The sequence below is a fragment of the Haliotis asinina genome, chromosome 1 (assembly GCF_037392515.1).
Source record: "Haliotis asinina isolate JCU_RB_2024 chromosome 1, JCU_Hal_asi_v2, whole genome shotgun sequence".
Taxonomy (NCBI): Eukaryota; Metazoa; Mollusca; class Gastropoda; order Lepetellida; family Haliotidae; genus Haliotis; species Haliotis asinina.
Genome location: NC_090280.1, coordinates 99,979,437 through 100,007,066, shown reverse-complemented (window position 1 = coordinate 100,007,066; position 27,630 = coordinate 99,979,437). Strand labels below are relative to the sequence as shown.

The following is a 27,630-nucleotide window of genomic DNA, read 5'->3' as shown; positions in this document are numbered from 1 at the left end:
AAAGATGATTGGTGCATGGTGTGTAATTTACGATGTATACGATTTTCATTTTAAAACAAACGACTAGAAACACATACTGATACAAAATGAAGTCAAAATTAATGTTCTAAGTGATTTCTTGACCTTCTTGACAAAAACGTAAAAATCAAGAATGGGACCACATGCACGTGTATGGGGTTACTGCGCTGTGTACGTGCATATAATGCGTTGTGTTTAGGGGTGGTAATAGAGGGAAATGGTAGTGCGTTCATAAGATGTCTGTCTTTGAAACGTTTGTTACACTTCCTATCCAAATTCATTATCCCCTACTTTTTTAAGAGTATATACAGCAGTAGTTCCAGCTATATCGTGGCGTTTGTAAACTATTCTAGGTTTTTTGGGGACTGATGACTGTGTAACGAAACATCCACTCAACACTTATTCCATCCACTCTATGGTTTGCTTCTCCTGTCAGTTACTTGTTGAGCGTTTACTCGTCACGCCAAAGATCCGGGTTCGATTCCTCAAATGGATAAAATACGTGAAGCAAATTTCTGGTTGCCGTTGGAGATTTATGGATTATTGGTAAAATCGGCACAAAATTAAATTGACTCATCCAATCAGTCACCTATATACAGGGATCCTTAATTTACTTAAAAACTGATTCTAACATCGAAAAGGTGTAACATTTATTCATAGCAGTCTTCAGAAAGGAGGACTTCAGATATGCGGTTAGGTAAGCATCTATATTAGCCTGCCAAAAGTCGTTTCGTCCAGTATATAAGCTCTGACATTACTAAACAGTTTATCTAATAGACTGTCATTTCTACTCTAATCTTGTTTTTCAAGACAGAAGGTGCAAAGTCAATTCTACTGTCTAGAACGCCGGCGTTCATCTCTAAATCGCATTCCCCCGACGACTGTTTACTTTCAATTTCAACCAACTTCCAGCGCTTAGACGGAACAAAACTTCCCAGAAGACTGTTCTGGGGAAATTGGTGCTATATTTAATTTCCAGCGTTTGGTTGTGTATTTGAGATTAATCTGATAGCTCTAACCTTATTCTTGACATAAACACTTGACGAAAACGAGGCGGACCGGACAAGCTAAGGCAAGCCCGTGTCGTAACCTTCATTATTTTCGCGGAAATGAAAATATAACAAGGGTCATTTTCACCAAATCTCGTACCCTCGACGAGACATCACGAGAGCTTCGTAAACAAAATGGAAACGTCTTTTTAATCTATCAATTTTTGCAGGATTTTTTTGTTCAGATGGCGGTTATTAGGTATCCCTTCAAATCGAGATAGCGTGTAGCGGGAGATCAACCTTATACTCTGGCGGTGCCAGCGATCACGTTTAAAACTGATAAACCAATCGCCAAGCTTCCTGACAGCCTAAGCACGTGTTTCAAACGTAATCAGCTGAGTTTATCGATATTTATAACTTCCCTTTTCATCTATTATCAATCACAATCGTTCACGTAACATCAAACTCGAACTATCTCGGAAACGATATATTTGGTAGCTCTTCTTCTGAATCATATTCTAAAAAGAAACTGTGTTCTAAGATTCCTATTTCTAAGGTAATTGATCTTTATATTTAGATTTCAGAATCTTCCGCATAGTGCAAGGCCGGTTTTCGGCTGATTGACATTTAAATGCTGCTTAGATATCCCGCTTAAACTGAAATTAGTATAAGTTCAAAAGATTTCAAAGCAGTCTGCAGCGAGAGGGATCTTTATAATGTGCCACTGCAATGCGGTCAAATCCAGGCGAAGACGTAAAAGTGGCCATAGATCAACGTATTGTCAAACGAGAAATTGAAAATTATCCCCATTTCTCAGCATTAAAGATCACGATAGTATTTCATTGTCGCTCTACGGGCGTATTGGTTTATGGGTAGTCCATATGTCTGGAGATATTCCGTCACGGGTTTCTTGTCCACATATTAAAGTCCGCTCCCTCTCATGTACAGTTTGACAAACATAACACACATGTGGCAGTCATATCTTATGGGAAGCTAAAAGCATGATGAGGCAGTTAGCTAAAGTAGTGGCTCGGTCGTTGACTCACTCACTCATTCTCTCACTGTGACAAACATGAAGGTTTTCATTGGCGCACTATCCACCCACTGGCCAATATTAGCACAGCTGCACCTTCTCAGGACACAGACCATATGAGGTTTCGTGGAAACTGCAGCGATTAATACTGTTCCGTCACCCACTCATTCACCACACGGTATTGACAAACATAAGGCGTTACGGTATTATTTACGAACTACGGAAATTATCGAAAGAGGCAGTTGTGATCTGATCAGTTTCCAGGGATGTTACTGAGATTCTCACTCACTCACTCACTCACTCACTCACTCACTCACTCACTCACTCACTCACTCACTCACTCACTCACTCATCCACCGAAACACCACACCACCCATCCACTCACTCACTTCTCACGAGGACAAATTCCATATGTCATGACAGTTTTGCTGTATCATCAGATATGTTCTTGGGAACATTATATTAACGAGGTTTACTGACGGCAGACTTTTTGTTCTAAGCAATCTTTATGGCATCAGAACTGTTCCCTTTATTACCATCCTTCTGATGCAAGATTTCCTTCAGGGCAGTTGTAAGGGGGATGTTTCAACGGCAGGTCAATGCAAAATTTGCTAGATAAAAGATCAGAAATCGTTAGTGATAAAATCAACAACTAAAACACCATCATGACTTTACGGTGACAAGGAAAGCCGATGTAATTCAAGATTTGACATCTCTTGACCCCAAAAGCAATAAAACCGGTGAATGGAGAAATATGTCTTGTTGATGAACATGGCGGTCATACAGCTAGCGATTACAGGGACGCTGAACACGGATGTTTCATGACGACGACGGCTCGGAACTGTAGAAATAATGTTTAAGATGTTAATCAATTTTGCTCCAGATGGAAGTTTACAGGGAACATTAGGTTCCTCCGCCGCCTCAAGGATTGAGTTTTGCCCCTCTAGACTGCAGATACAGGACTGGCAGGTCTGACTGTTTCCATGGTATCTAGAACTGGGGGGAAGCAACTACTCCTCCTCGCAGTACAGATCTGTTGGTTGGTACATCCTCAATGACGAGAAAGGACTGAGTTTTGCATCTGTCAGGGGCGTAGGTACTATAATTTTAAAGAGCCCGGGCTTAAAAATGATTGTAGCTGAAACGGTGGGCAAGCACTCAATACTATCTACATACAAAGCGTTGCAGCCTATTGGGCTTACATGAAAGAATTGGCATGCTACGTGCTTGACTGTCTCATGGGTTTGACAAGTGCAATTGCTTCGATGACTGTCCACGGTTGGTCGTTGCCATATCCATGAAGGCAATAAAGAACAGAATCAGTGTCTCGTGGACTGGGAAGGGTTTACAGATACCAGGGTCCTCACAGTGGCTGAGCAGCATGGACAACTACAACTGCTGCGAAGGAACGGATTGTTGCCACCAACTGAATGGCAAGAAGGGTATGACTATTACATCTGTCTGATAGGCTAGGTAGGACTGACTGTTGCTATCACCTCAAGAAGTGGACAGGATCAGGTGTTGGCATCACCTGACAGACCACGTTCGATTGACTGTTGCAAAAGTCAAAAGACTGGACATACGCCTCGATTTCTGGACAGCATTAAGTGTTGCTCCAAAGAAACGGACAGGATTAACTGTTTCCATCGCAAGATGGGTTTCATTCGATTGACTTCGCAACCGCCCTAAGGGATGGAGAGGACTGACTGCTTCCACAGCCTCAAGGAGTAGACAGGATTGACTGTTGCAACCACCTCGATGAGTGAACAGGATAATGCAGTCGTGACCTTTGGAACAACAGAATTAACAGCTCCCACTGTTACAGCAGGATTAACAGCTGCCATACAATTAGGGCACTGGACATTATTAACTCTCATTATCAGTACTCGTCTTCCGGAGAGCAATATCTGTTATCAGCTACAGAAGGAAAGATAAATAATTCAGCATTGGTGCCTCTAAATAATCCACTCGACTGCCACAACAGCGTCCGAAACGGCGCAGGATGGACGTGCATGTCAACGTCCAATAAGCACTACATCCAACGCAACAGCCAACTACAGTACACGGCAACTATCACTATCAGAGAATCAGCCTCGCGTGAAACCATGATTCTACCGAGATAATGCACTAATGGTACCGTCCTGCTTCAGTCGACCATCAGCTAAAACATACGATTATTTGATGGTGTTGTTACTGTAGAAATTACTTCATATTTCTTTCATAAAGCTTTAATCACTTCCGCATGCATTTCCACGCATAATACCACATGACATATGACTTAGACCAGTCTAAGCACACGCTGGACATTAATTATACGCTTGGTAGTTACATATCGCACAAATGGTTTGATGTGGATTTTAGCATTAACATCAAAGGGATGCCTAAATCACGTGACACATAGCATGGTTACCCTAATTTACAAGACGAATCAGAACTGGACTTTTTTGCAGGGAAAGTGAGGTTCTTAATTGTGTGCAGTTTACTGGCGTGAGTGCGCTTCTTGACCAGTTGATACAAATACCAAGGGAATGAGCATACTGAATAGTGTAAGGTTTAGAGGGATTCAACGCAATAACTACTCACAAAGGCTAGGCTAACTATTGTTAACAATTTTGATGATAACTACATTAACAGAAAAATTTGTTAATCAGCGAAGTGTAATATCAAATCGTGAGGCAGGGCATCTCAACGACCGCTGCATCGATGCTAATTGCAGTATGTATGCTGTCCAGTGTCAGTCACTTCACACTCGTAATTGGCAATGTGTGGTTTAGCATCAAATGAAAACATAATATTGTAGACTATGAAAGAATTTTAACGAGGCTGTCCGACACCATGTCAGCTCATACTCAGACATAGTTTCCAAAGATACATGATAGAGGGAACCGTTGTATTTACTACTGACTTCAGCATGCTAATAGTTTGACTCAGATCCAGACTGTGTTGAGGACGTCAGATAAAATAACAATAATTATTGTACTTTAATAAGAATAAGTCCGAGTACAAATTCAAAGCTTCACAAGTCAACTAACCTATATTGTCATTATTGATCCTCAACATTATTCCTTTTATTGGACTTTCTGTCTCTTGTTAGTCAAGATTCAGCAAAAATTGGCGAGTGTTTTGACTTCGCGTTGTCACGTCTGGGTTGTTCTTTGAGCCTAAGGTTAGGAACCTCCCAATATTTTAACTGACACTGAGGGAGTACCGGAGTTGACTGTAAGGAACACAAGTCTTCTGTAAAGAGAAACGACGCACTTGAATCGAGTCTAAACATTCTCCAAAGTGCTTGGTAGGCTCGACATGGGGTCACTTCTTGGAAGAAGTCTGACTCTGACTGGACAATGTGTAGAGGGGCAAGGGTCCTGAGCTGACGATGAACCAAACCAGCCTGACTGTGTCATACGTCTTACCACCACCGGACATGCGTACGGTATTCATCAGCATCACCGAACATCAAGAAAACTTAAATTACCAGGAATTGCATCATACCATGGAAACCCATCCTGCACATTCTGCTCATTGTACCAGTAACTACAGATGTCATCAATGCATCTGGCCCTGTTCACGGCATGTACCAGACATTACGACATGTACCACAATGCAACTGCCCCCGATAACGACAAGTACCATCAGGTGAACTAATCCTGATTACGACATGCACCAGCCTGTTAGACGCTATAAGTGCCTCTCGAAGGAGGCAAGAGGAACCAGGTCATCAGAGAAAGATGAAAACATATGCAATCAGTGCCAGGAACTGTCTCCCAATCCATACAGAAACAGATCAATAGCAGCTCCGGTCTGAAAGATGTTGCACCGATGCCCAATCTAACAACCACCATTATGTGTGTACTTGACTCGCGTTTTTTTTTATCTCTTTGATAGGTTACTCGAATACATCGGAACTCTCCGACAAAGCTTTCGCAAGGTTTTTGCACCACTAACGACAATTGCTACTGATTAATAGCCAATAAACACCAGTAGTAATCATGATACATGCATCTTTATAACGGCAACGTCTCATATATATCCAGAGCACTTTTTCTTCTAAGGATAGCGGACTTAGCAACGCTGGAATCAATTTACAGACGCCATAAAACACCTTTACACCTTCACAAACGCTTTACAACTATTCATAAAACGCCAGGGGAATGGAATATCTATATGTTAAAAGTGGAATAGAAATTGATGATAAGAACACCGTGGATGAGAGTTGGTGTCAAGACTATTTTTCATGTGGCACGCTTGAAGTTTTTCGTCAGTGTTAGGAGTTGATAGGAAAACGCTCTGATTTCAATATCAATTTCGTCCGCGGCGAGAACAATGGCTGTCGGAGTTTAGCCGCTATACACATGTAATAATGTCATTAAAGCACACTCTCATCGTTAGGCAACATTACACATTGCGCCACCCCAGTAGTCACAATGTTATATTTCAGACGCAAACATATTGATTAAGCAGTACTGCCTTGTTGGTTTTCTTCTCTGATAAAGGAGGTATTTTTGGAAGACTCGTAAATGTGGTACGGTGAGGGTTGGGGAAATAATTCACACAGCAATTGTAGTAACAAAAATCCGAAAGCTGCTTTGAACTATTCACAGCTCCACGTGACCCTTTGGTTCTGGCAAGCAACACTTGCAGGTCTTAAAGGTGTCCCCCCCACCCCACCCCCCCACCCCCCCACACATAGGCTTTCCACTTTCCACACTTTGACCTCATTCCTTAAGAACTCCTCTACAATGTGACCCCTTTCATTAATGACCCCTCTATAGTTTTAAGCTTTTCTTTTGTGACCCTCTATAGTTTTTCCCTCTTCCTTAGTGGCCCACCTTTATTTTCACCCCTTTCCGTAATAACCATCAACAGTCTGACCCCTTTCGATACATCACTCTCTACATTTTGAGCCTTTTCGATGTCGGCCCATCTGCACAGTACCCAAAGTGTCAACACTCGTTAAAACTAACTCAGCTGATCCAAACTGGCCTTTGAAGTAAACTCGCGTGGGTTTTGTAAACTGAGTAGCAAGCAAACAAAAGTGACATTAGGAAGAATTGCTGGAGAATGTTTCAAAGGACTACCATAAATTGCAGAGTTCGTTATAACTCCTGATTGCCTCTGCGTCCTTTATCCTTAACCTGTCGCAAGTTCTTAAGAGTCTGTTCGTGTTTTTAAGTCGTTTCCAAGTCACACTCCCCACACAGGATTCAATGCAATGCTTTTTGAACTGATATGATATGTGTGTGCGTCCGAGCATGCGTGCGTGTGTGCATAAGAGGATGGGGTGCTGCTGGTGGATAATAAAAAACTATTTCGTCACGAGCTGGAAGGTGAAGTTATCACAGGTAAATAACCCTGCCATGACTATGCTTCTCTTAAGGCTGTCAGATATTGTACGTGGATGTATGAACAAGAATCCAAGGCACATAGGACCATGCGTCATCAGGACTCGTACCTATTATTATCATTGTCATATGTTTTATCCACGGGGTATTATATAAGAATCGTGTTTCCTCAATGTGCGATCTGGTGTATTGTGTGTTATCGAACTGGACAGAGTTGATCTTCGACTAACAGGGGAATAAAAATAATTAAATAACATTTGTTTTGTGTGTGGACTTGAATGTTCATCACAATTTTTATGATTTCTGAAATTGAAATCATAACTAGTTACACCAAAGTAACTGCAACCTGATGTGAGCTGTAGCTCAGTTGACATAATACCTGTTACAAGATCAGCATTGTTTACTGTAAGTCAGTCAAATTAAAGCAGTTGCAGCTGGCTGTGTTGAACATTACCGTATTCACTAAATCAACTGAGGCGTGCTTATCACAGAACTCAATTTTTATCGTCCATACCAGCGATGTCAGATTAGTAGTTGTGAGAATGTTCGTGACAAGTAGCTAATAGGATCGGATGGTCCCGCTCTCCGATTTGGCTGACACATGTCATCGTATCCCATTTGCAAAGGTAGATGCTTAGGATGTCAGTCACAAGATTGTCTGGCCCAGACTCGATTATTTACAGACCGCCTGTCTGATATTGCTGAGAACGGCGTTAAAGTAAAACAACAAACCAAAATGTGGCTTCGCCATGTGGGTCAAGCACTAGGGGCCACGCCACCAAGCCATGGCAGCTTAAACATCAGGACCTCCCTTGCTGGAATATTGCTTAAAGTAGGGTAAAACGCAACTCACGTTGTAGCCACCTTTTGCCACCTTGGGTCATTTGATACTGTATATCTAACAACAAGCTTCCAAGGCCTGTTGCTACTGCGTCTGATTGGACCGTCAATGGCTATACTTCACGTGTTAAGAGTGGATTGGATAGCAGTTCACATACGACTTAATGATAGGCAGTTGTTTTGGATTTTTTCATCGATTCCCGTTACATGATTATGGAGACGAGGTGATACTTACGATATAACTTGTGTTAATTGTCTCAAGCATTCAACCATAAGGGATAATTACTTTCTATCAGACACTGGGATCAATATCATGAGGCTGGCTCTGGCATATATTCATTTATCTTTCCCATAGGTTCAAAATTATGTAGGAAACGTTTATCTATAAGTCACCGCCATATAATTGGAACATTACTAAGTGCGGCGCTAAATAAGAATCAATCTATCAGAAAGTCAAAGCGGTTTTAGACGTGAGTGTTATGCCTATTCAACATACAGCAGTCACTACTTACCGATTGTCGTGATGACCGTCACCGAGTAAAGAAGAGCCCCGGCAAACGACCACTGTAGTTCACCTTCCCCATCCTTGCCATCCCATCCTTTTTCTTTGGTGGCTGTGTACACCTCTTTCTGGAAAGCCTTCAACACATCATCAGCCAACTGAGTCCAGTTCTCCTCATATAGCACATTGAGATCAAGCGTCAGGTTCCACAGCGCATGCACTTGCCGCTTACGGTTAGCCGCCATATTGTTTCTTTCTACAACTTCCGATGGAGCCTCTAACTTCATGAAGATAAATCCACCCAACACTGAATAAGCCACCACTAAAGAGCACAAGCCTATATGTGAAAACACGAAAGTTGTGAAACGTTTACAACACACCAAACATGTGTCTTTCTTTCTGGACTGTTGTCTTGCCTTTCTGTCTTTCTTTGATGGACAACACAGACAACATCCGGTGCTTTGTTCGGTTCCAGAATCAGGTTCCGTTTCCGGTTCCGATTCCGTACCCGCAACCTTGTCTCCAGTTTTGCAACAGCAACAACAGCCGAAGCAACCATTACAGCACTTTTTCTTTTTTTTCTTCTTGTCCCGTTTCCGGGGTTTTCGAATGGGTCTGTTAACGGTCCCGGCATTTGGTGCCACCAATTGTTGTCGAAGAGCTCCGGGCTGCTCTACGACCGGTGTTTCGTTTCCGCTGTGATTCTCAATTTTGAATAATCTCAGGAAAAAACACTCTCACAAAAACTAGATTATACACGCACTGTGCGAGATGTTTACATGAATCACATTATGATGTATTCCATCCAAAGTGACACAAGACTTTGTTATTTCCGACACTGGACCGTAACTTCAGGCACATGTCGACAATAAAGCTCTCAGCGTTGGTCCTAAATATCCTGAGGAAAGGAAAGTTATCCTACTCACAACAAACAACACTAGTCACTGGCACGCAACGCTGTATAAATGTTTTAGTTCCTTTGGCACTGAACACTATTTTGAACCAGCATCCCTCGCGCTTACTTTCCGTTTCAAAGTTATAAATCCTTTTTCGTATCCTGGGCACGTTATCCTTTGGCTTTAATTTTGGACGATTCAATTTGACGTTACTAGCCTAACGTCCTCGTTGTCGACATCACTTTGACGTTGTTATATACGTTGTAAGCCGTGTTGTAAACGATGACGCCGTTGCTGGAGATGTTGTTGACTTCACATCCCTGAAACATGAATAGAGAGAAACTGTTACAAACAACTTCTTCATTAAGAATAATAGATGATCAACTACTCTTGACTGTACCAGTATATAAACTGAAATCTTTTGGGGCTCGATCCTTCTCACATGCAGCTGCCTCATTATGGAACTCTCTTCCATTTAACCTCAAGAGTGCACCTACGCTATCTTTGTTTAAATCTGGACTAAAAACGTATCTCTTCCAACGCTACCACTAACTGTATCCACTGTTATCCGCCCTGTGCATATGCATAGATGTCATACGCGCTTTGAGCATGTCCCTCAGTGATGTGGAACTAGCGCTTTATATATACCCTTATTATTATTATTTTACAGATTAAGATTGAAATGCAGCAGAGAGGGTTCGGGTGATCCTGGCACAGTCAGGCTGGTCAAGCTCATCATCATCTCAGGACCCTCGCCCCCTCTACACGCAGCCCAGACAACGAATGGGACTTCTCCCAGGAAACACTGCCTAGTCGAACCCACCAAGAACTTTCCGGAGAATATGGAGGCTCCCCAACACTGCAGCCTTCTGCATTACCCAGATTGTCAGAAGGGCTGTGCTCCCGGTGGAGAACCCGGGCACTCTCCTGATCTGCGCCAAGAGATCAGGAGGTACCAAACCAAGGGCACCGAGAACAATGGGGAGCCTGACGACAGTGTACTTGGGATGCAAGCGAGACATTTCAAAGGCGAGGTCCGCATATTTATCATGCTTTTCCTGAATCTTGCCAATCACATTGCTGTCAAAAGGGACAGAAAATTCTATGACATAAATAATTTCATTAGTTTTATCAAAAAGAACAAGATCAGGTTTGTTGGCTGGAATTCGTCTCAGGCTGTATATTGGCCTATTCCAGAGAAGATTAAAAGCATCATTTTCCAGGACGCCCTGGACATGTTCAGGGTCGTACCATGGATGGACCTCGGGATCAAAGCCACAGGCATGGCAGAGACGATAGTAAAAGCAGCGAGCCATGCCATCATGTCTTTTAAGATATGCTGTTTGTGCCAAGGAAGGGCATCCACTGACAAAGTGTTGGACAGTCTCTGTAAATTCATTGCAAAGACGACATTTCATATTGATGTTTTCTTTAAGAATCACGTTCTGGCGATTGCGAGTGGGAAGTGACTGGTCCTGAGCAGCAAAAAGGAAGCCCTCAGTTTCACATATGAGACCAGCCGACTTCATCCAGGCGAAGGAGTCGGTTGGATTGCTGTTCTGTTCCACACACTGCATGTAAACACGATGCAATGGCTTCTCAGAAAGCTTCTCCACAAAGGACCGACTCTGGGCAGACTTGGTGAAGGACTTCACCTGGTTTACTCCCATCACTGTACCGTCCAGCAGTACATCGCCATCAACAAAATCAACTTCAAATTTCAAATTGTGTCCAACAACGTTGGCACGCTTAAAATAGCTGTGGAATTCCTTGCTTTCATCATGAGTCTTGACGTGCATCACCAGAGGATCATCCGATAAATAAATATGTGCAAAAGTGCACAATAGAATTCTATCATGAAGAGCTTCCACATTAATCAAACCCCGACCTCCCGAATTGATTGGCATGTATAAACGATTAAGAGAGGAACGAGGGTGGTGTGCTCTGTTATCAGACATGATCCTCCTGGTCAGGCGGTCAAGACTCTGGATATTTTGTTTTGTCCAATCATCTACTCCAAAGGAATAGGAAAGGACTGGCACAGCAAAGGTATTGGTGGCTTTGATCTTGTTTCGAGCATTTAGCTCGGAGCTCCAGATTTTCTTTAAACGAGATTTATACTCGGCCCGAAGTCTATCTTGAATCTGGGCATTTTGGAGCTTGTCTCGAACTTGCATTCCAAGATAGGTGTAGGCCTGATCTTCCACGAGATGCTCAATAACTCCTCCCCCTCGTAACTTGACCGATCCATCATTAGTTACCTTGCCACGTTTCAAATGAAGAGTATTACATTTGTCGAGCCCAAAAGTCATGCCAATATCATCAGAGAAGGACTCGACAAGGAGAACCTGTTCTTTCAAATTGGTATCTCCTTTGACAAGGAGCTCGATGTCATCCATGTAGAGGAGATGAGTAAGAGGTGTTGGGGATCTGTGCTGAGGAGGTCCGGGATGGTAACCTTCCTCCCTATTGAGCAGGAAACTCAAAGGATTTAGAGACAGACAAAAAAGCAAAGGACTGAAGGAGTCCCCCTGGAAAATTCCCCTTCTGATTGGAATAGATTCCGAAGTCTGCACCTCTCCTTGCGAGTACATCTCAAGCTGAGTCGACCAGCAACTCATTAAAGACTTGAGTCGCTCAGGGAGGTCAATACACTGAAGAGACTTTAGAATCCATTCGTGAGGGACAGAGTCATATGCCTCTTTGTAGTCTATCCAGCACATGGAGAGGTTGCGGTGGTATGTTTTAGCCTCTTCCAAAATCATTTTCTGAGCTGAGTCGACCAGCAACTCATTAAAGACTTGAGTAAATCAAGTAGTCGCTCAGGGAGGTCAATACACTGAAGAGACTTCAGAATCCATTCGTGAGGGGAAAACGTTCCAAAATCATTTTCTGTACAAGAAGTTGATCCTTGCACCCCCAACATCCCTTTCTCGCCCCCTTCTGCTCTCTGTAAATTATCTCATTGGAAGAGCAGTAAGATGACACGAGGTTTGTTATTATTATTATTAGATGATATACATATACGAAACTATGGCCGCTCTCCTTTTGCACCGCACTCGACAATATACCATCTGTATTAAAGTGGCCTCGAATCTGATCCTGACAATCTAGTGATCGATATTTGGAACACCGATCGCCGAGTACACTTGATCAACTAGGCCTGATCAGCCAACTTGTCGGTTGCCTCAAAGGACTAGATTGCTCAGAACCTGTTCTAACACATATCCACGAGTTGATGGGTGTATACGACACGGTTAAATATTTAATGCCTATAGCACAATCATCTGGCTAACGACTACGATCCCGTTATTGTCCTAGTGTTCGTTGAACGAAGCGTTGATGTTCTGTACCAAGACGTAATGTGGTGAAGCGCTGGGGATGTTCCCTGATACAGTTACGATACATTATCCGTAAGCAGCAAATTGCTTTCATTAAACAACCCGTACTCCACTTGGTACAACCAAACATCGTAAATCTCTCAACATACTGACTCTGGGTTACTCGTCCGATCGAACATTATAAACTGTGAGGTACCAAGTCAACCCACCCTCGACAACATCCGAGTCGCGCTTCAACGTTAACCCTAGCAAGTCCATAAGACTATCATAAGTTTGAGTTAATCATCAAATATCATTATTGTATCTGGGGATTCTGTATCAAGTGCTTGAACTTCTTCTCGTTAAGGCCGAGTGTGCCATTCAGTTAAAGTTAATACACAACATCAATGAGAGCAAGCAATTCCAGTGTCCATTGAAAGGATCGCTGCCCGGCCGCTGGTGGTCACTTCCGTTTGGAAATCAATACAATTAGGTTGTAACTAATTCTCATCCAAGAATTACATTTCCTTTGAGCGGAACCATTTATTCGTGCAGTAGCTAGCGCGGTGTTAAAGATTACCGATCGCCTGGGCACTTGCAAGTGTATGTTTGCCGCGTAATGAAAACACGGGGCTATTAAGGAAATGTGTTAGAGTTTATAAATGCACGGTTAAACGCTTTGTAAGAAACGTATGGTGAGATGTTAAAGACTGCAGTAGTACTTGAGTGACACTAAAACATACGGATAATACACTGTAGGATTGATTGAAACGATATCTTGAGCACAGATAGACTGAAAGACTTAATGGACTGATGATACGAACTGATACACTGTTGACCTGAGTGACACGATAACATGATCACAGATTTATTGTTGCACGTTATGGACTAAAAATGTGTCTGTCTCCCGGAGATTAACTCAGATACAGTAAGTAGTTATTGCGATATATCATAGGATAAATGTACTTTAAGTTTAGACTAGCTGACACACGGACAGATATACATGTGAGATGCTACAATATGCTGATTGATATGTCTTCACTGGTCCACTGAGATAATATAGGACATAAGTGAGATAAAATGATACTAAGATATAACAAATCAAACCATAGTGATAGGTTTCACTGAGAAGATGGCTCGCCGGCAGATAGATGTACAACGCCCGTGAAGATCTAGGTTAGAAATACTCTTCAACAACCCTTGCTTGTCGTAAGAGGCCACTAACGGGATCGGGTGGTCAGACTCTCTGACTTCGTTGAAACGTGTCCCAACTGTGTATGTCGATGCTCATGCTGTTGACCACTAGATTATCTGGTCCACACTCAAGTATTTACAGACCGTCGCCATACAGATGTAACATTGCTGCGTTCACTCCGATATACTGCAGGTGTCAACTGACTCCAATTTATATAATGCATGTTTGAACCACACTGAATTGCTGATTGACGTGATATCACATGGCCACGACGCCCCAATATTTCTTTTCCTCCCCTCTGACAAAATCGTGTAAAGTTTGCAAACTTCATATTCAAGACAATGTCAAGACCATAATATCTTTGAAGTTTCTGGAACAAGATGACACGAAGCTCTACTTGATAACAACTCCTTTATTGTTTCCAATGACGCCTCCGCTCCTTCTTGGCCCTTCATCGCTTGCAAAGATCCTAGAAACAATAAAGAGGATGTTATCCATAAAAGCTCCATGCAATCAATTCGGAATAATCCATTTCATGAGGTCTTTGATGTTGGATCTTTGTTTATACTGCAAACACAACCCCAGTGTTCCCTCGTTCGTCACAATGACGTGACCGTCAGAGTTAAAGGACCAGCTCCCAACGTAACACTGTATCATACTTCGCGGAATTCAACGGGAGTGAGTCGTTAGATTACTGGTGCCACATTCCGGGTCGGTTCTTCCATGCAGGAGGTCAAGATTTCTGGAACAGGATCTGGAAGGTCATACCTTCTTGACTTAAATAAGTCATTCTCTTATGAGACGAAATCACATGAGACTCAAATCATTCATGTTTAATGAGTGTTTCAGACATTGTACTCATGTAGGCAATCGAACCCTGGTCTTCGGCGTGCCGAGCGAACGCTTTGACCACTAGACTACCACACATATGTACTTCTGTATGACATAATATACTGAGTCAAAAAAGTAACCTCACAATATGTAATTTTAAAAATAATTAATATTTTTTTCTCTAATGATAAATCTATGTATCCGAAATGAGATCCCTCTCTTTCGACTCTTGAAAAACGTTAGCGAAACCCACTCAAACCCATCCATTCGTCGTGCAAATGACGTTAGTGCCAAATCAAGTTTTGCACGTGCAGTTGATCACGTGGTCTTTGCATCGAAGTTTTCTTCAGTTGCACGTGTTTGCATTGGACTCAAGAATTGAAAAGAAACCTTTTTAAACCACAGTTCTAACGGTACGTTAAATACCACGATTGTGCACGAACGTGTATGTTGCAAGCGGGGAGATCAGTTATTGACGTCGCAAGAGCAATGGGATGTAGCCGCCGTACAGTGTATGACTTGCGAGGTCGTCTACAACAAACTGACACCACTTCTGATCGTCCAAGGTCGGGTCGTCCACGTGTGACGTCACGAACAAAAAAACAGTCAAATCGTCCTATGTCACCTACGTGACAGATTTCTCCCCGCTACACGAACCAGGGCTGAGGAGGTTTAGAGGTCCGCTGTCCTCACAGACCACTCGAAATCGGTTGCGGGCTGCCAATCTCCATTCTCGACGTCCATATTGTGACTTGACATTCTGTATACCTATGTTTTGGAACAGAGGTGTAGCCAAATGGAACTGATTGTGGCACTGTTAGTGTATCGAGTACATCACATAGATCTCAGCAATGAAATAATAACAATTTAACCATCTTACCATCTTTTGTTCTTCTATAGTGCCCTGAAGAAAGAATGTGACGTTTCTTTTTTGACTCAGTATACTATGAAAAAACCTTTGGCGGTGGTTGGGGTAGGATAGTGGGACTGTTATCACTAATGCCATGCTCTGTCGGTTCTCAAACACTGACACCAAACAATCACAAACCCCTCGGATATCTGGGAACATACAGTGAAAGATACGTTTACGTGACGAACATACGTTTTTGTTAACTTTTTATGAAGTGTAATTTGAATCCAACCACTGAAAGAGGGACGCAGTAAGCAGTAATTACTTTGGCATTGATATTTCCTTCTGAGATCTCCATTTCAATTTAAACGTCAGTTAAATATGTATATGATTACATGCATTCTACCATGTCCCTAGCGTTAACACTGTGATACACTGTCGGGCTTTCAACGGTCTTACTTGCGCTGACAATCAGTCTTGTTCCGATAGACCGCATTTCTAATATTCCACCACCTTGCACTCTACCCCCGCGGTGTTTTACATTTCAACTTTAACTTTCTTACTCCTTGTTGTATATGAAACCTATTTCTCTCGGCACTGCGCAGAGACGACGTAGGGGGTTCATGGCGGCTGTACTCGACGACAAGGACAGCGACTGTCTTGTGAATGTAAATGTAGCTTCATCAAGGTTACAGTGAGTTATGGTTATGGGAAAGTTTGGAGGCAAGCGGAAGGTTACACTTGATGGCGTCCTGTCGTGATCCCGAGACAGTTCCATTAAACAGGAAGTACATGCGCTGCCATTGTTCATAATAACGCTGTATTAGACAGCTCACGTGTGAATCTCAGTGGGGTGCATTTATACTTTAATCTATCTACAGTCCTCGCTGACGTTACCTGATGACTGCAGATCTGCAAACTTCGAGACACCTCGTCACGGGTTTCAAACTCAGCAGCATCAGTAAAAACGCATCTTGGAGACGTCCTGCACAGAAGCAGATGACTGGGATATATTGGACTATGGGAGGAATGGGAGTCAACAAGACCTCAACGTGATTTTGTCATATGTATGTATGTATGTATGTATGTATGTATGTATGTATGTATGTATGTATGTGTGTGTGTGTGTGTGTGTGTGTGTGTGTGTGAGTGAGTGATCAGTTGGTAGGTGAGTGAGTGAGCTAGCAAGTGAGCTAGCGAATGAGCGAGTTAGTAAGCAAGTAAGTGCGTGAGTTAGCGAGTTAGTGGTTGAGCGAGTGAGTTTGTGGGTAAGTGAGCGAGTGAGTGAGTGAACTAGCATGTGAGTGATCTAGCGAGTGAATGAGTTCGTGAGTGAGAGAGTTTGCAAGTGAGTGAATTAGCGAGTGAATGAGCTAGAGGGTGAGCAATCTAGCGAGTGAGCGAGCGAGCGAGTTAGTGAGTGAACGAGCTAGCAAGTGAGTGAGCTAACGAGTGAGCGAGTGAGTGAGTTAGTGAGTGAGAGAGTTTGCAAGTGTGTGAATTAGCGAGTGAGTGAGCTAGAAGGTGAGTAATCTAGCGAGTGAGCGAACGAGTGAGTTAGTGAGTGAACGAGCTAGCAAGTGAGTGAGCTAACGAGTGAGCGAGTTAGTTAGTTAGTGAGTGAGTTAAAAAGTGAGTGATCTGGCGAATGAATGAACGAAGAAAGTGATGCATGGTAGATGTTGGCACTATACTGTACTGAAGAAGCATAGGTATGATGTTGACACAGTGAGAAATACTCTCTCGGCGATTAAGGATTCGAATCCCCTGGCCCCGACTACAGATCTCAGGCACCTCCTCGTTCCCTGCTCATCCAATTTCAGTGCCTTAGAGGCCTGGATAGAGGCGATCCCTGATTCTACAAGTTAGTCAGTTATTTGAACGTACGCATGCGTCTAAGGACGCTTTATGCCAACAAACGATGGGACTATTATCTATCACAACCATCTACATATTTGAAGTGCTGAGAAGTGCTCCCGAACTCCACAATTAGATTGTTATGGATCACCAAGGATATCCAGCATTCAATACTCATCTGATTGGAAATGTAAAATCAATGTTGATCGACATTAAAAGATGGAGGTACTTTTTGTAATAAGATGCTATACAGAAGCCAGTCGATATCGCAACAGCTCGTCAGACCCCCGACCCCAGATGATACATAAAGAAAGATGTCCAGTTCTAGTATTGTATACTGATCCTGTATATCCAGCACGCCTCAGTGATGAGCACAAAGTAAGTCACATTGTGGCCTTATATCTTACACCAGGGTGACGGAAGGCAGGGGAAGGAAGGAAGAAAGGGTGCTTCAAGAGGAGAAAGGTAGCGTCTCATAAAGATGCTTGTTGACTGGTACAGGAAAGTGAACGAAAATGAGGATTAACATTGGCAAGAATACAGAAATTACAACAAATTGACGAGTTTGTCAATCTATGATCGTTGATTACTCTTCTGGATTTGATGCCGATACTTATTTTGAAAGATTGGATCGCCATTTTTCTGGAATAGGAGTGCAAACTTTTAGTGGACTGCGAAAGAAATCTCTCGGACGTGAGTTTGACAATTCACGTAAAATGTAATTCAAGTATTTGCATTGCTGCAAATCATAAAATTGAAACGTCGCCGAGATTTTAAAAAGTCACAAAAATCGTACGAATTCTTTTTTTCTATATTAGAAATGTAACCATACCGTGTAACTCCTTTACATGGTTGTGGAAGAAAGCCACAGGATCTTAAAATAGCCTTTCCTTCTCGTCACGTTTTCTAACTTCCCTGAAATCTATCGAAGGAAGTTTCAAGGCATACTCAAATATCACAGTTGCACGTATACGGGTCATGAGTCAACTAACAGACATTAAATCTTTTGAGCTATAAAACCTAAGCAAATGCTGACGTAATAGCCTTGCGTTCAGAATGAAAGAAGTACCGTATGTAAGGCATTACCACTCTGCGACAGGAAATGGCTAATGAAGGGAAAACCACATATCGTCAACACTTGTCCAGGTTGATACATGTAACCGCTCCATATCACAACATTGAGTGAGTAAGTGAGTGAGTGAGTGAGTGAGTGAGTGAGCTGATGTTTACGCCGCTTTTAGCAATATTCCAGCAATATCACTGCAGGTAACACCAGAAATGGGCTTCTCACATGGTACCCATGTAGGGAATCGAACCCGGGTCTTCGGCGTGACGCACGAACGCTTTACAAACTAGGCCACACCGTCGCCCCAAATATTTATGAAATGTGGTCACACTTCCTGGCTTAAAGTCTTATTTCTTAGTAACAGAGTGAGCATACAAAATGACACAACAAAGGCACAGTCTTACTGAATTGGTTGTGACAAAATTGATATTCCAATAGTTTTCAGCATATTAGTAGGATTTAAAAAATCACCAAAACACTGCAAATGTAAGCTCATAAAGATAGGCGTTAGTCACAACCAATACCCCTTTATAGAATAATCAGTTTATATTTCTTACCATCAACCATGAGCGTATGGGTTCATTTAGCCCGGAAAAGTAGTTTTGAAATTAGCATAAAAAACCCGTTGCTGACTTGGTAACAGATACTTGCTCCCAACCCTACTAGAACCCGAACCAGATCGCCATCTAGCACACTCACAGCACATTCACTGCATACTAACAGTATCGTCACGCGGCCAATGTGAATTCTATTTTATATTTCAAGATACTGGAAAAAGAGTCAAAGATCAACGTGGACGAAGTCGTTACTGTGAGAAATACGACGAAGATGTCGTAATATGGATTTGGGTGATAGCGGGGACGCCGGGGATGAGGAGGAGGGGGATCAGTGATGAATGAAAATGAGATTCATTTTACAGAGCAGGCGATTCATCACAGTCAAATATGTTTCAAAGCAAACGTCAGTATTGACAGCTGACCATTGAGACGTAAATGGTCTTTAAACCACATGCCCTACAACAGCAAGTGATGCTAGAGCTGCTTTTTAGGAAAGGTAGAAGCTTCTTAACTAGATGAAAAAGGAATGCAAATATATAGTAAACTGGTTTTTTAAAGAAAAGAATTATGAAATTTGATGAAATGACTGAAGTGATGGTGATGGTGGTTTGGTGAGTTCTGCTCTTCGTGTTTTGCTTTGTTTTGTGTGCTTGTTGTTAGATGCCGCGCTTAGATTTGCAAATAATCGAGTCTGGACCAGATAATCCAGTGATCAACGCCATCAGTATTGATCTACGCAACTGGTACACGGTGACGTGTCAACCAAGTCAGCGAGCCTGGCCAGCGGATCCAGTTAGTCGCCTCTTACGACAAGCATGGACTGTTGAAGACAGCTCTAACCTTGGGTCTAGATCGTTGGTGAGGGTGGTTTGGTCGCTGGTGTTGATGGAGATGGTGATGGTTTTAGTGAGGTGACGTGGAATAGGATGCAGGGTGACATTTCCATTTGTGATGCAACTAGTGTGACACAGGAAAACAGCCTCATCCATTTCACATATCGAACGTTTATGTTATGTTCGAACGCTTAAACAACTTTGTTCCCGGACACACCTTACTCAGACGCGTTCCTTTGGCATAGACGTACGTGACAATATAAGTTTATAAAAAAATCAGTTCCTCATTGGAGAGTTTAGACATAAAACACCCCATAAATCGAGAGAAACACAATTAAAATAGACTTTTCATTTTCCTAACAGTTATCAGAGAAAAGTCACCTGTTGAACCAATAATCGCGCCAACCATTCCTGCTGCCATGGTAACGTTACATCGGTAGACTCATTTCTTGCCGATATGGCGACGTTTTGCACACAATGGATCAACCACTACCTCAATATTGCACAAAGAACTATCTTTGATGTACATCATCAGGAAATCCATCGACTCCCAAGCACAACCGTTATGTCGATGATTGCAGTAAATAATACACATTACTATCAATGTTGATCACAAAGGAAGAATTTTGTTCGTGTTTGCTCTAGCTATTAAACAAATGCGTCCATAATTTTACTTTAAGAGGACAGTTGTCAATGGTAGAGTGGAAACATCGCGTCTGTGGGAACTCTTCCAGTCCAGGAATAGGTGATATACGCGAGTCTACCATACAGCCTTGCTCGCTGGACTGGGATAAACTATGGTGGCGTGTTTCCAAATAAACATATATAAGCCAAAATGGAGCTAAGGAAAAGAGTAAGAGTTCAAGCATCTCTTTGAAATGTTCCTCGGGATCCGTTATTTACTGCTAATGTACGTAGAGTGGAAATCAATAGGTTCTGATGTAGCGAGACGACGGCCATTCCGCCACGTAACTAATGAATTTCATGCATTCGACTTTGTAAAAGACAAAGGACAGCTTTGAAGTTAAATATTTTCTCAACTCTTACTAACTGTTTATGTCGGAAACGTCACCTCCCGGATTGCGAATACCCAGCGTATTTCCTCTGTGGAACGTCATTGGTTCAATTGCATTAAGACCATTTGTACGATGATTACGTCACAGATCCTTGCATATTGTTTATCACAGGAACATATAACTTTAACCAGTTATAGAGTAATATAGCATATGGTGTTGTGAGCGTGAGTTTTAACGGTTCCATATGTCGTGGAGCGGTAATTGTTATTTGTATGAATAAATTGGAGGCATTAAGATGTTTTCGTCGATGAAACACCGGGACATGTAGAAATTATATTGAGTGTTGAAAATCGTTAACATCATATCGATCCATAAAAATCAGAGAAGTAATTTGGAGCAAAAACCGCAAAAAAAGGTCTGAAAGAATGAATGCAGTTCTATCATTGGTCAGTGGTGACCTGTTTATGCATGGATTAACAATAAAAACAGCGTCCAGAACATAATTTAGAAGCAGCCCGTCAATAAATACCTAACTTCGTGTACTGTGAATGAACTGTTTCTGTTCGATATTATCGGTGGCATAATATTCATATTAACAATCATTATTTATTGTTTTTCTATCCACAACATTTCCAATTATCGATCTAAAAGCCAGACAAAACAGATCCAATATCTCGAAACATCACCCTGCAGTGCAGCGCGCCATACCGCGAGATGTAGAATTTGTACTTTGACATATCACTCACGCAATGTTGAATGCATGTCTCGATGTGGTATGTCGTTATATCGCCCTACAGTGCACAACGTCACCACAAGATGTGCACATCGACAAACACCGTTTGATATAATCGTGAAACAGACAGGTTAGATTCGGTATCTTGACATATCGCCCCACCAGGGCACCACGCTATGCAAGATATACAAGATATACACATCGACAAACACTGCGTCATGTATCCTAAGTCAAACAAGGTAGGTGGCATTGGAGGAGATGTTAAATGACAGACAGCAATTGTTCGAACCTCCATGTGGCGCCCAGAATGTCCAGTTGACAAATTTCACCTACAATATCACTGTAAAACCATTTCAAGGGAAGCCACTTCATGCGGCGAGAAAAATATTTCTCAAAATAACGCGAGTTTATGTGAAATGTGGACTTTGAACCCCAGTGCATAGAACTTCAGGGAGTCCACACAGAGGAGATAACCACGTTAATATCATTTGGTACAATTTATTGTCACGGCAGCGAAAACAATCAAATTCGTTATCAAAGCGAAAAAAATATATATTGAATTAATTCAATCAGTATGCTTGCACGGCATGAATAATACTGATTAATCCACACTCATTGACAGGAAAGAGTATCAGTTGCTCGTGTAAATAAATCAACGTGTACGCCTCATAACATCACTAAACACTATTTACTGATAATGGGATGAGCCGGTGTATGTACATCACTCTGACCAGAATGCACTTGGCTACCAGAGGTCATCAAATCAAGCAGAACAATTTCCATGCCTGCCCAATCAGCAACAACTATGTCTTGTACATGCCGCTTCACTTTACGTCATGACGACGTGAACTCGAAATTGCCAGTAGAGTTCATCCTTCTTGACATGACGGAGTACGGTTTTACGCCGCTATAGTCCAGCAATATCGCGCGGGGAACACCACAATTGGGCATTACACGTTATACCCAAGAGGGGAATCGAACCCGTGCCTTCGGCGTGACCTTAACCCCTACGTCACCGTCACCGTTCCTGACATACAAATGGTTATGACGTACCGGTTAACTTTTACCAACTTGGACCCATCGATCCTCGACCATCACTGACAGGAATCCATAGATCTGGATTCAGTCACGTGACTGCCTCATAACAATGCACGCCTTGACAGACGCTTGCGGTGTCATAATGATTGCATTTAGTAATAAAGTATGCTCTTCAATAAAAGTAGGGGAACATGAACTTTGAAGTCTGCTAGAAAGAAAACCCATTGAGGAACGTTACAATGAAATTCATCTTGTGTATGCAGCATCATTTCACGTTATCACGACACGCAAACACAATGCATGGGAATCACGTGCACAACGTGGCAGCCGCCTACATGAGCATGGGGTGTCATTATGAATCTTGGCGTTTTTCTGGCAGGTCGATAAATCACTGTAGACCATTTTTCCGATAATTTTCTTGCATCTGTGCTTGGTCTGGGTTTTCAGGGTCAAATCACACACTACTGACAGAATTGTAAACCTGAAACTTTCATGTCATACTCCAGTCACTTAACAAGGGGGATAACTGAATGAACAGCTCCTAATTTCGACAATCGTACATTGAAAGTACAATTCCCCTACTTTTGTTCGTAGTGTACATGTTAAAAACGAATAAACTCTCTTCGAAACTGAATGTTATGTCGGAGGAACTTCATGCAGCGGGAATCTTTCGTGGTGCGGTTTACCACGACGTCATCAATATCACTACACCACAGCTGCACCAGGTACCATCAAGGGGGAATCTGTCGTGGGATGGTTTACCACGTCATCAATATCACTACACCACAGCTGCACCAGGTACCATCAAGGGGGAATCTTTCGTGGTGTGGTTTACCACGACGTCATCAATATCATTACACCACAGCTGCACCAGGTACCATCAAGGGGGAATCTGTCGTGGGATGGTTTACCACGTCATCAATATCATTACACCACAGCTGCACCAGGTACCATCAAGGGGGAATCTGTCGTGGGATGGTTTACCACGTCATCAATATCATTACACCACAGCTGCACCAGGTACCATCAAGGGGGAATCTGTCGTGGGATGGTTTACCACGTCATCAATATCATTACACCACAGCTGCACCAGGTACCATCAAGGGGGAATCTGTCGTGGGATGGTTTACCACGTCATCAATATCATTACACCACAGCTGCACCAGGTACCATCAAGGGGGAATCTGTCGTGGGATGGTTTACCACGTCATCAATATCATTACACCACAGCTGCACCAGGTACCATCAAGGGGGAGTCTGTCGTGGGATGGTTTATCACGTCATCAATATCATTACACCACAGCTGCACCAGGTACCATCAAGGGGGAATCTGTCGTGGGATGGTTTACCACGTCATCAATATCATTACACCACAGCTGCACCAGGTACCATCAAGGGGGAATCTGTCGTGGGATGGTTTACCACGTCATCAATATCATTACACCACAGCTGCACCAGGTACCATCAAGGGGGAATCTGTCGTGGGATGGTTTACCACGTCATCAATATCACTACACCCCAGCTGCACCAGGTACCATCAAGGGGGAATCTGTCGTGGTGTGGTTTACCACGTCATCAATATCACTACACCACAGCTGCACCAGGTACCATGAACCGGAATTCACCAAGTGGATCCGGCGGGTCACAAAGCTCACAACAAACTGTTACTACCCCTATTAACGACGAAGTTTCAATGCTGAAACTGGATGTTTACAGTCAACCCACACCTATTCAATTGCTTCTCCACCTTCCCAGATCCCTTAATGCCCCATCCCCTTCATCAATCCGCCCCCTGCGAAGAGGTATCTGTTTAACATCACCGCTTCAACTCTGTTCACAGCGCCAACCCAGTAAGATCGACTATCAACTATAAAACAAAATATCTCGTTACCTCAGAGCGATTAACTATGATGTTCGCTAACAATGAGCTTCTAAATTCTAGATAGTGGTGAGGTTGATATTATTCACAAATTTTACTTTTTGTACTTTATTGTATTTTCTATTTCATTTTAATGATCCATTGACAGGGGTCCTTATGGCTCACTTATTCCGTGTAAATGATTCAATACACAGTGGATTCAATAAGCAATGTCAGATATCACACACCATACTGTTTTAATGGACATAATACTGGTTATTAGTTCTGCTTTTTTCAGTGATTTATAGGTCATTTGCCGTACCAAACATTCCACTTGGATATAATTGGAGTTTTGTTATGCAATTAGGCTGCTCAACTCGGATGCGATAGTGTTTAATTATGTTGGTTTGTTAAGCTGGATGCATTAATCACAATATGTAAACAGTTGCAGTATTCAGAGCATGGCCAGGTCAACGAGTCATCAACACAGTCATCCTTCACACACGGGGTTACTTGACTGAGGGAAGACACGTGGTATATAGTGCGTTCCACCTCAGCGCAGTTCTACTATACTAGCCGTTACTAGGTCTCTTAACTCGGTGTACAATGCGAGTTGCAGAGCACAAGAGAGATGTAACCTTCACATTTGACCAGGTGGCTCAGTAGGCAGTGCACCACAGTGTGTTTGATTCCTAGTGAAGAGAAGGAATAAGTGGTGCAGTTGGCCCACGTTAAAGAAATTGCTGACGTGACAATCCGTTGCAGAATAGGGGCCATTGTCAAGGTCCTTCATGCCACGTATGAACCGTGATTACCTCAATGTAAGAATGTGTCTATATGTTCAAGTCAAATTGTGAAATCAGTCATTTCGTGAAATGACTAACAATTTCAGTTACAATTTAAGAGTCATTTTCTCATCATTTTGTGTAACAACAGGCAATATACTTCAGTCGTGTCATTAAATGTCACTTAATAACATAATCTACAAAAATGGATCACAATTTCAACATCACTTAAAACTATTGTGGCAGCAACTGTTGCTGTTTAGCTTGGCTTTGAAGTCCTTACACCTGTTTATTTGATACTTGCTGTGTCCAGAGAAGCTACACCTTACAAACCCTTGAGCACAACATTGCGATGAAATGAAATGTTATGAAATCATCAGAGTATATTGATTAGTCATTTCACGAAAACACTGATTTCACAATCTGACTGTAACATGAACACGCAAATTTGACTTGCAGAGAAGTTTTAGTTATACACACAGAATGCCAGTGTTTCAGTCAAACACACCAACCTACCTGTAAATACCCGTCCTAGCTGTGTATACCCCACAGTCATGCACATCAACGAGATAACAAAAACCACTCTTTCAGTCACAAATATGAACTAGACATAGAGAATCAACGTTGCATATAAACTTGTCAGCCAGTTTACAAAGCCATTGTTACACCTATAGATGTATCAACTTGACACAGTAGACCAACGTGTAAATGAAAGGTATGGACTGGGGTCTGGTGTTTCAGTTATGCAAATCATCCAGGTGTACAGGAATGGTGTTATACTCGACTTGCCCTCCATCACTTGTCTGCAGCTGCCCCGTGTTGACATATGCCCCAATAAGTGAATGTAGCACTTTGTTACTACACGCTAAGTAATGTGTACATAACCCATGACCTATTTCTCTCCCACCTGAGGTCTGATGCTGAAAGAGGAGCGAGGCTTTCATCTGATATGACACACACACACACACATCAAACCACACACACACGCTCACACCACACACACATACATTAGATTCACGTGTATATCTTTAAAACATGCATTCGCATCACACCACATGCCTACCACATTCACCGCATATGCCTACACTCACTTCTTATACTTGCAAGCACGACATTTTTATGGATAATACGCATTGTATAGCTACTTATCTACAATATTGTATGTGCATAATACGCTTTGTATACATTTTTACAGTCATGTAATGTATGTATGTATGTATGTATGTATGTATGTATGTATGTATGTATGTATGTATGTATGTATGTATGTATGTATGTATGTATGTATGTATGTATGTATGTATGTATGCCACATCCCTCGTCCTCAAATACCAAGTGAGGCATTGTTGACGGGTATGTCATCGTACGCCGACGGCGTTGAGCAGTGCTCATAATATCAGTCACTCGATCATTTACAAACCCCCGTCACATAACGCTTGAATACTGCTGCTTTGAATTTTTTTTAGAAAAATCACACTTTGTAATATGTAAATTGCACAGACACAATAATCTGCGGTGATGTTTTAAATAGAACTAAAACAACAAAACCAATGGATGAATCCAGGCGTAAAGTATATTTGTTCATACCCATTATTCACACAGACGTGTCTACTAATAACATTGTTAGCAACTGACCAACAAATACCGGACATGCATCTGCTGCCCAAACCACATATGACTATAGGAAGGATAGGTATCAACAAACAAATTGTTAGAAATGTGTAATATTTACTGATAACATACCTTCCTGTTTGATCATATACGACTCCCCAGTCAGGTTTCCAGCGTTTGTACCCTGGCTATAAAACATGCATGTTCCAATCTGCCGTGAAAGCTTCAAGTTCACTCATCACCCTGCTGTAGTCGATCGACACCGTCGCTGTTCATACCAGGACTATATCCCTTCCGCACTGTAGTTTAGCAGGACTCTTAACAATGGACCGTCAAGTAGGGCGACTTCTACAATGCTCGATTAACTGCGCTTTTTGTGAGTGAATGGTTTGGTTATAAACACGGCAGATCGTCCTTCAGTACAGAATCTCAGACTCGAGATGACACCCTAACGTGACTC

The 27,630-nt window shown here is 42.3% G+C and overlaps 1 protein-coding gene across 2 annotated transcripts in view; it reads right to left on the bottom strand.

Moving 5' to 3' along the window:
* Window positions 1-27,630, bottom strand: part of LOC137285021 (TWiK family of potassium channels protein 7-like) — a 52,068-nt gene that overhangs the window by 4,024 nt on the left and 20,414 nt on the right. Inside the window, exons 1-2 of one of the 2 annotated variants that reach the window (XM_067817200.1) lie at window positions 27,303-27,455; window positions 8,735-9,940 (exon numbers count right to left, since the gene is read on the bottom strand). In XM_067817200.1, the coding sequence (XP_067673301.1) occupies window positions 8,735-9,011 (277 nt within the window). In that variant the 5' untranslated portion in view covers window positions 9,012-9,940; window positions 27,303-27,455. Of the gene's footprint in view, window positions 1-8,734; window positions 9,941-27,302; window positions 27,456-27,630 lie in introns of those variants that run through there. The other variant, XM_067817190.1, reaches the window with a different exon arrangement.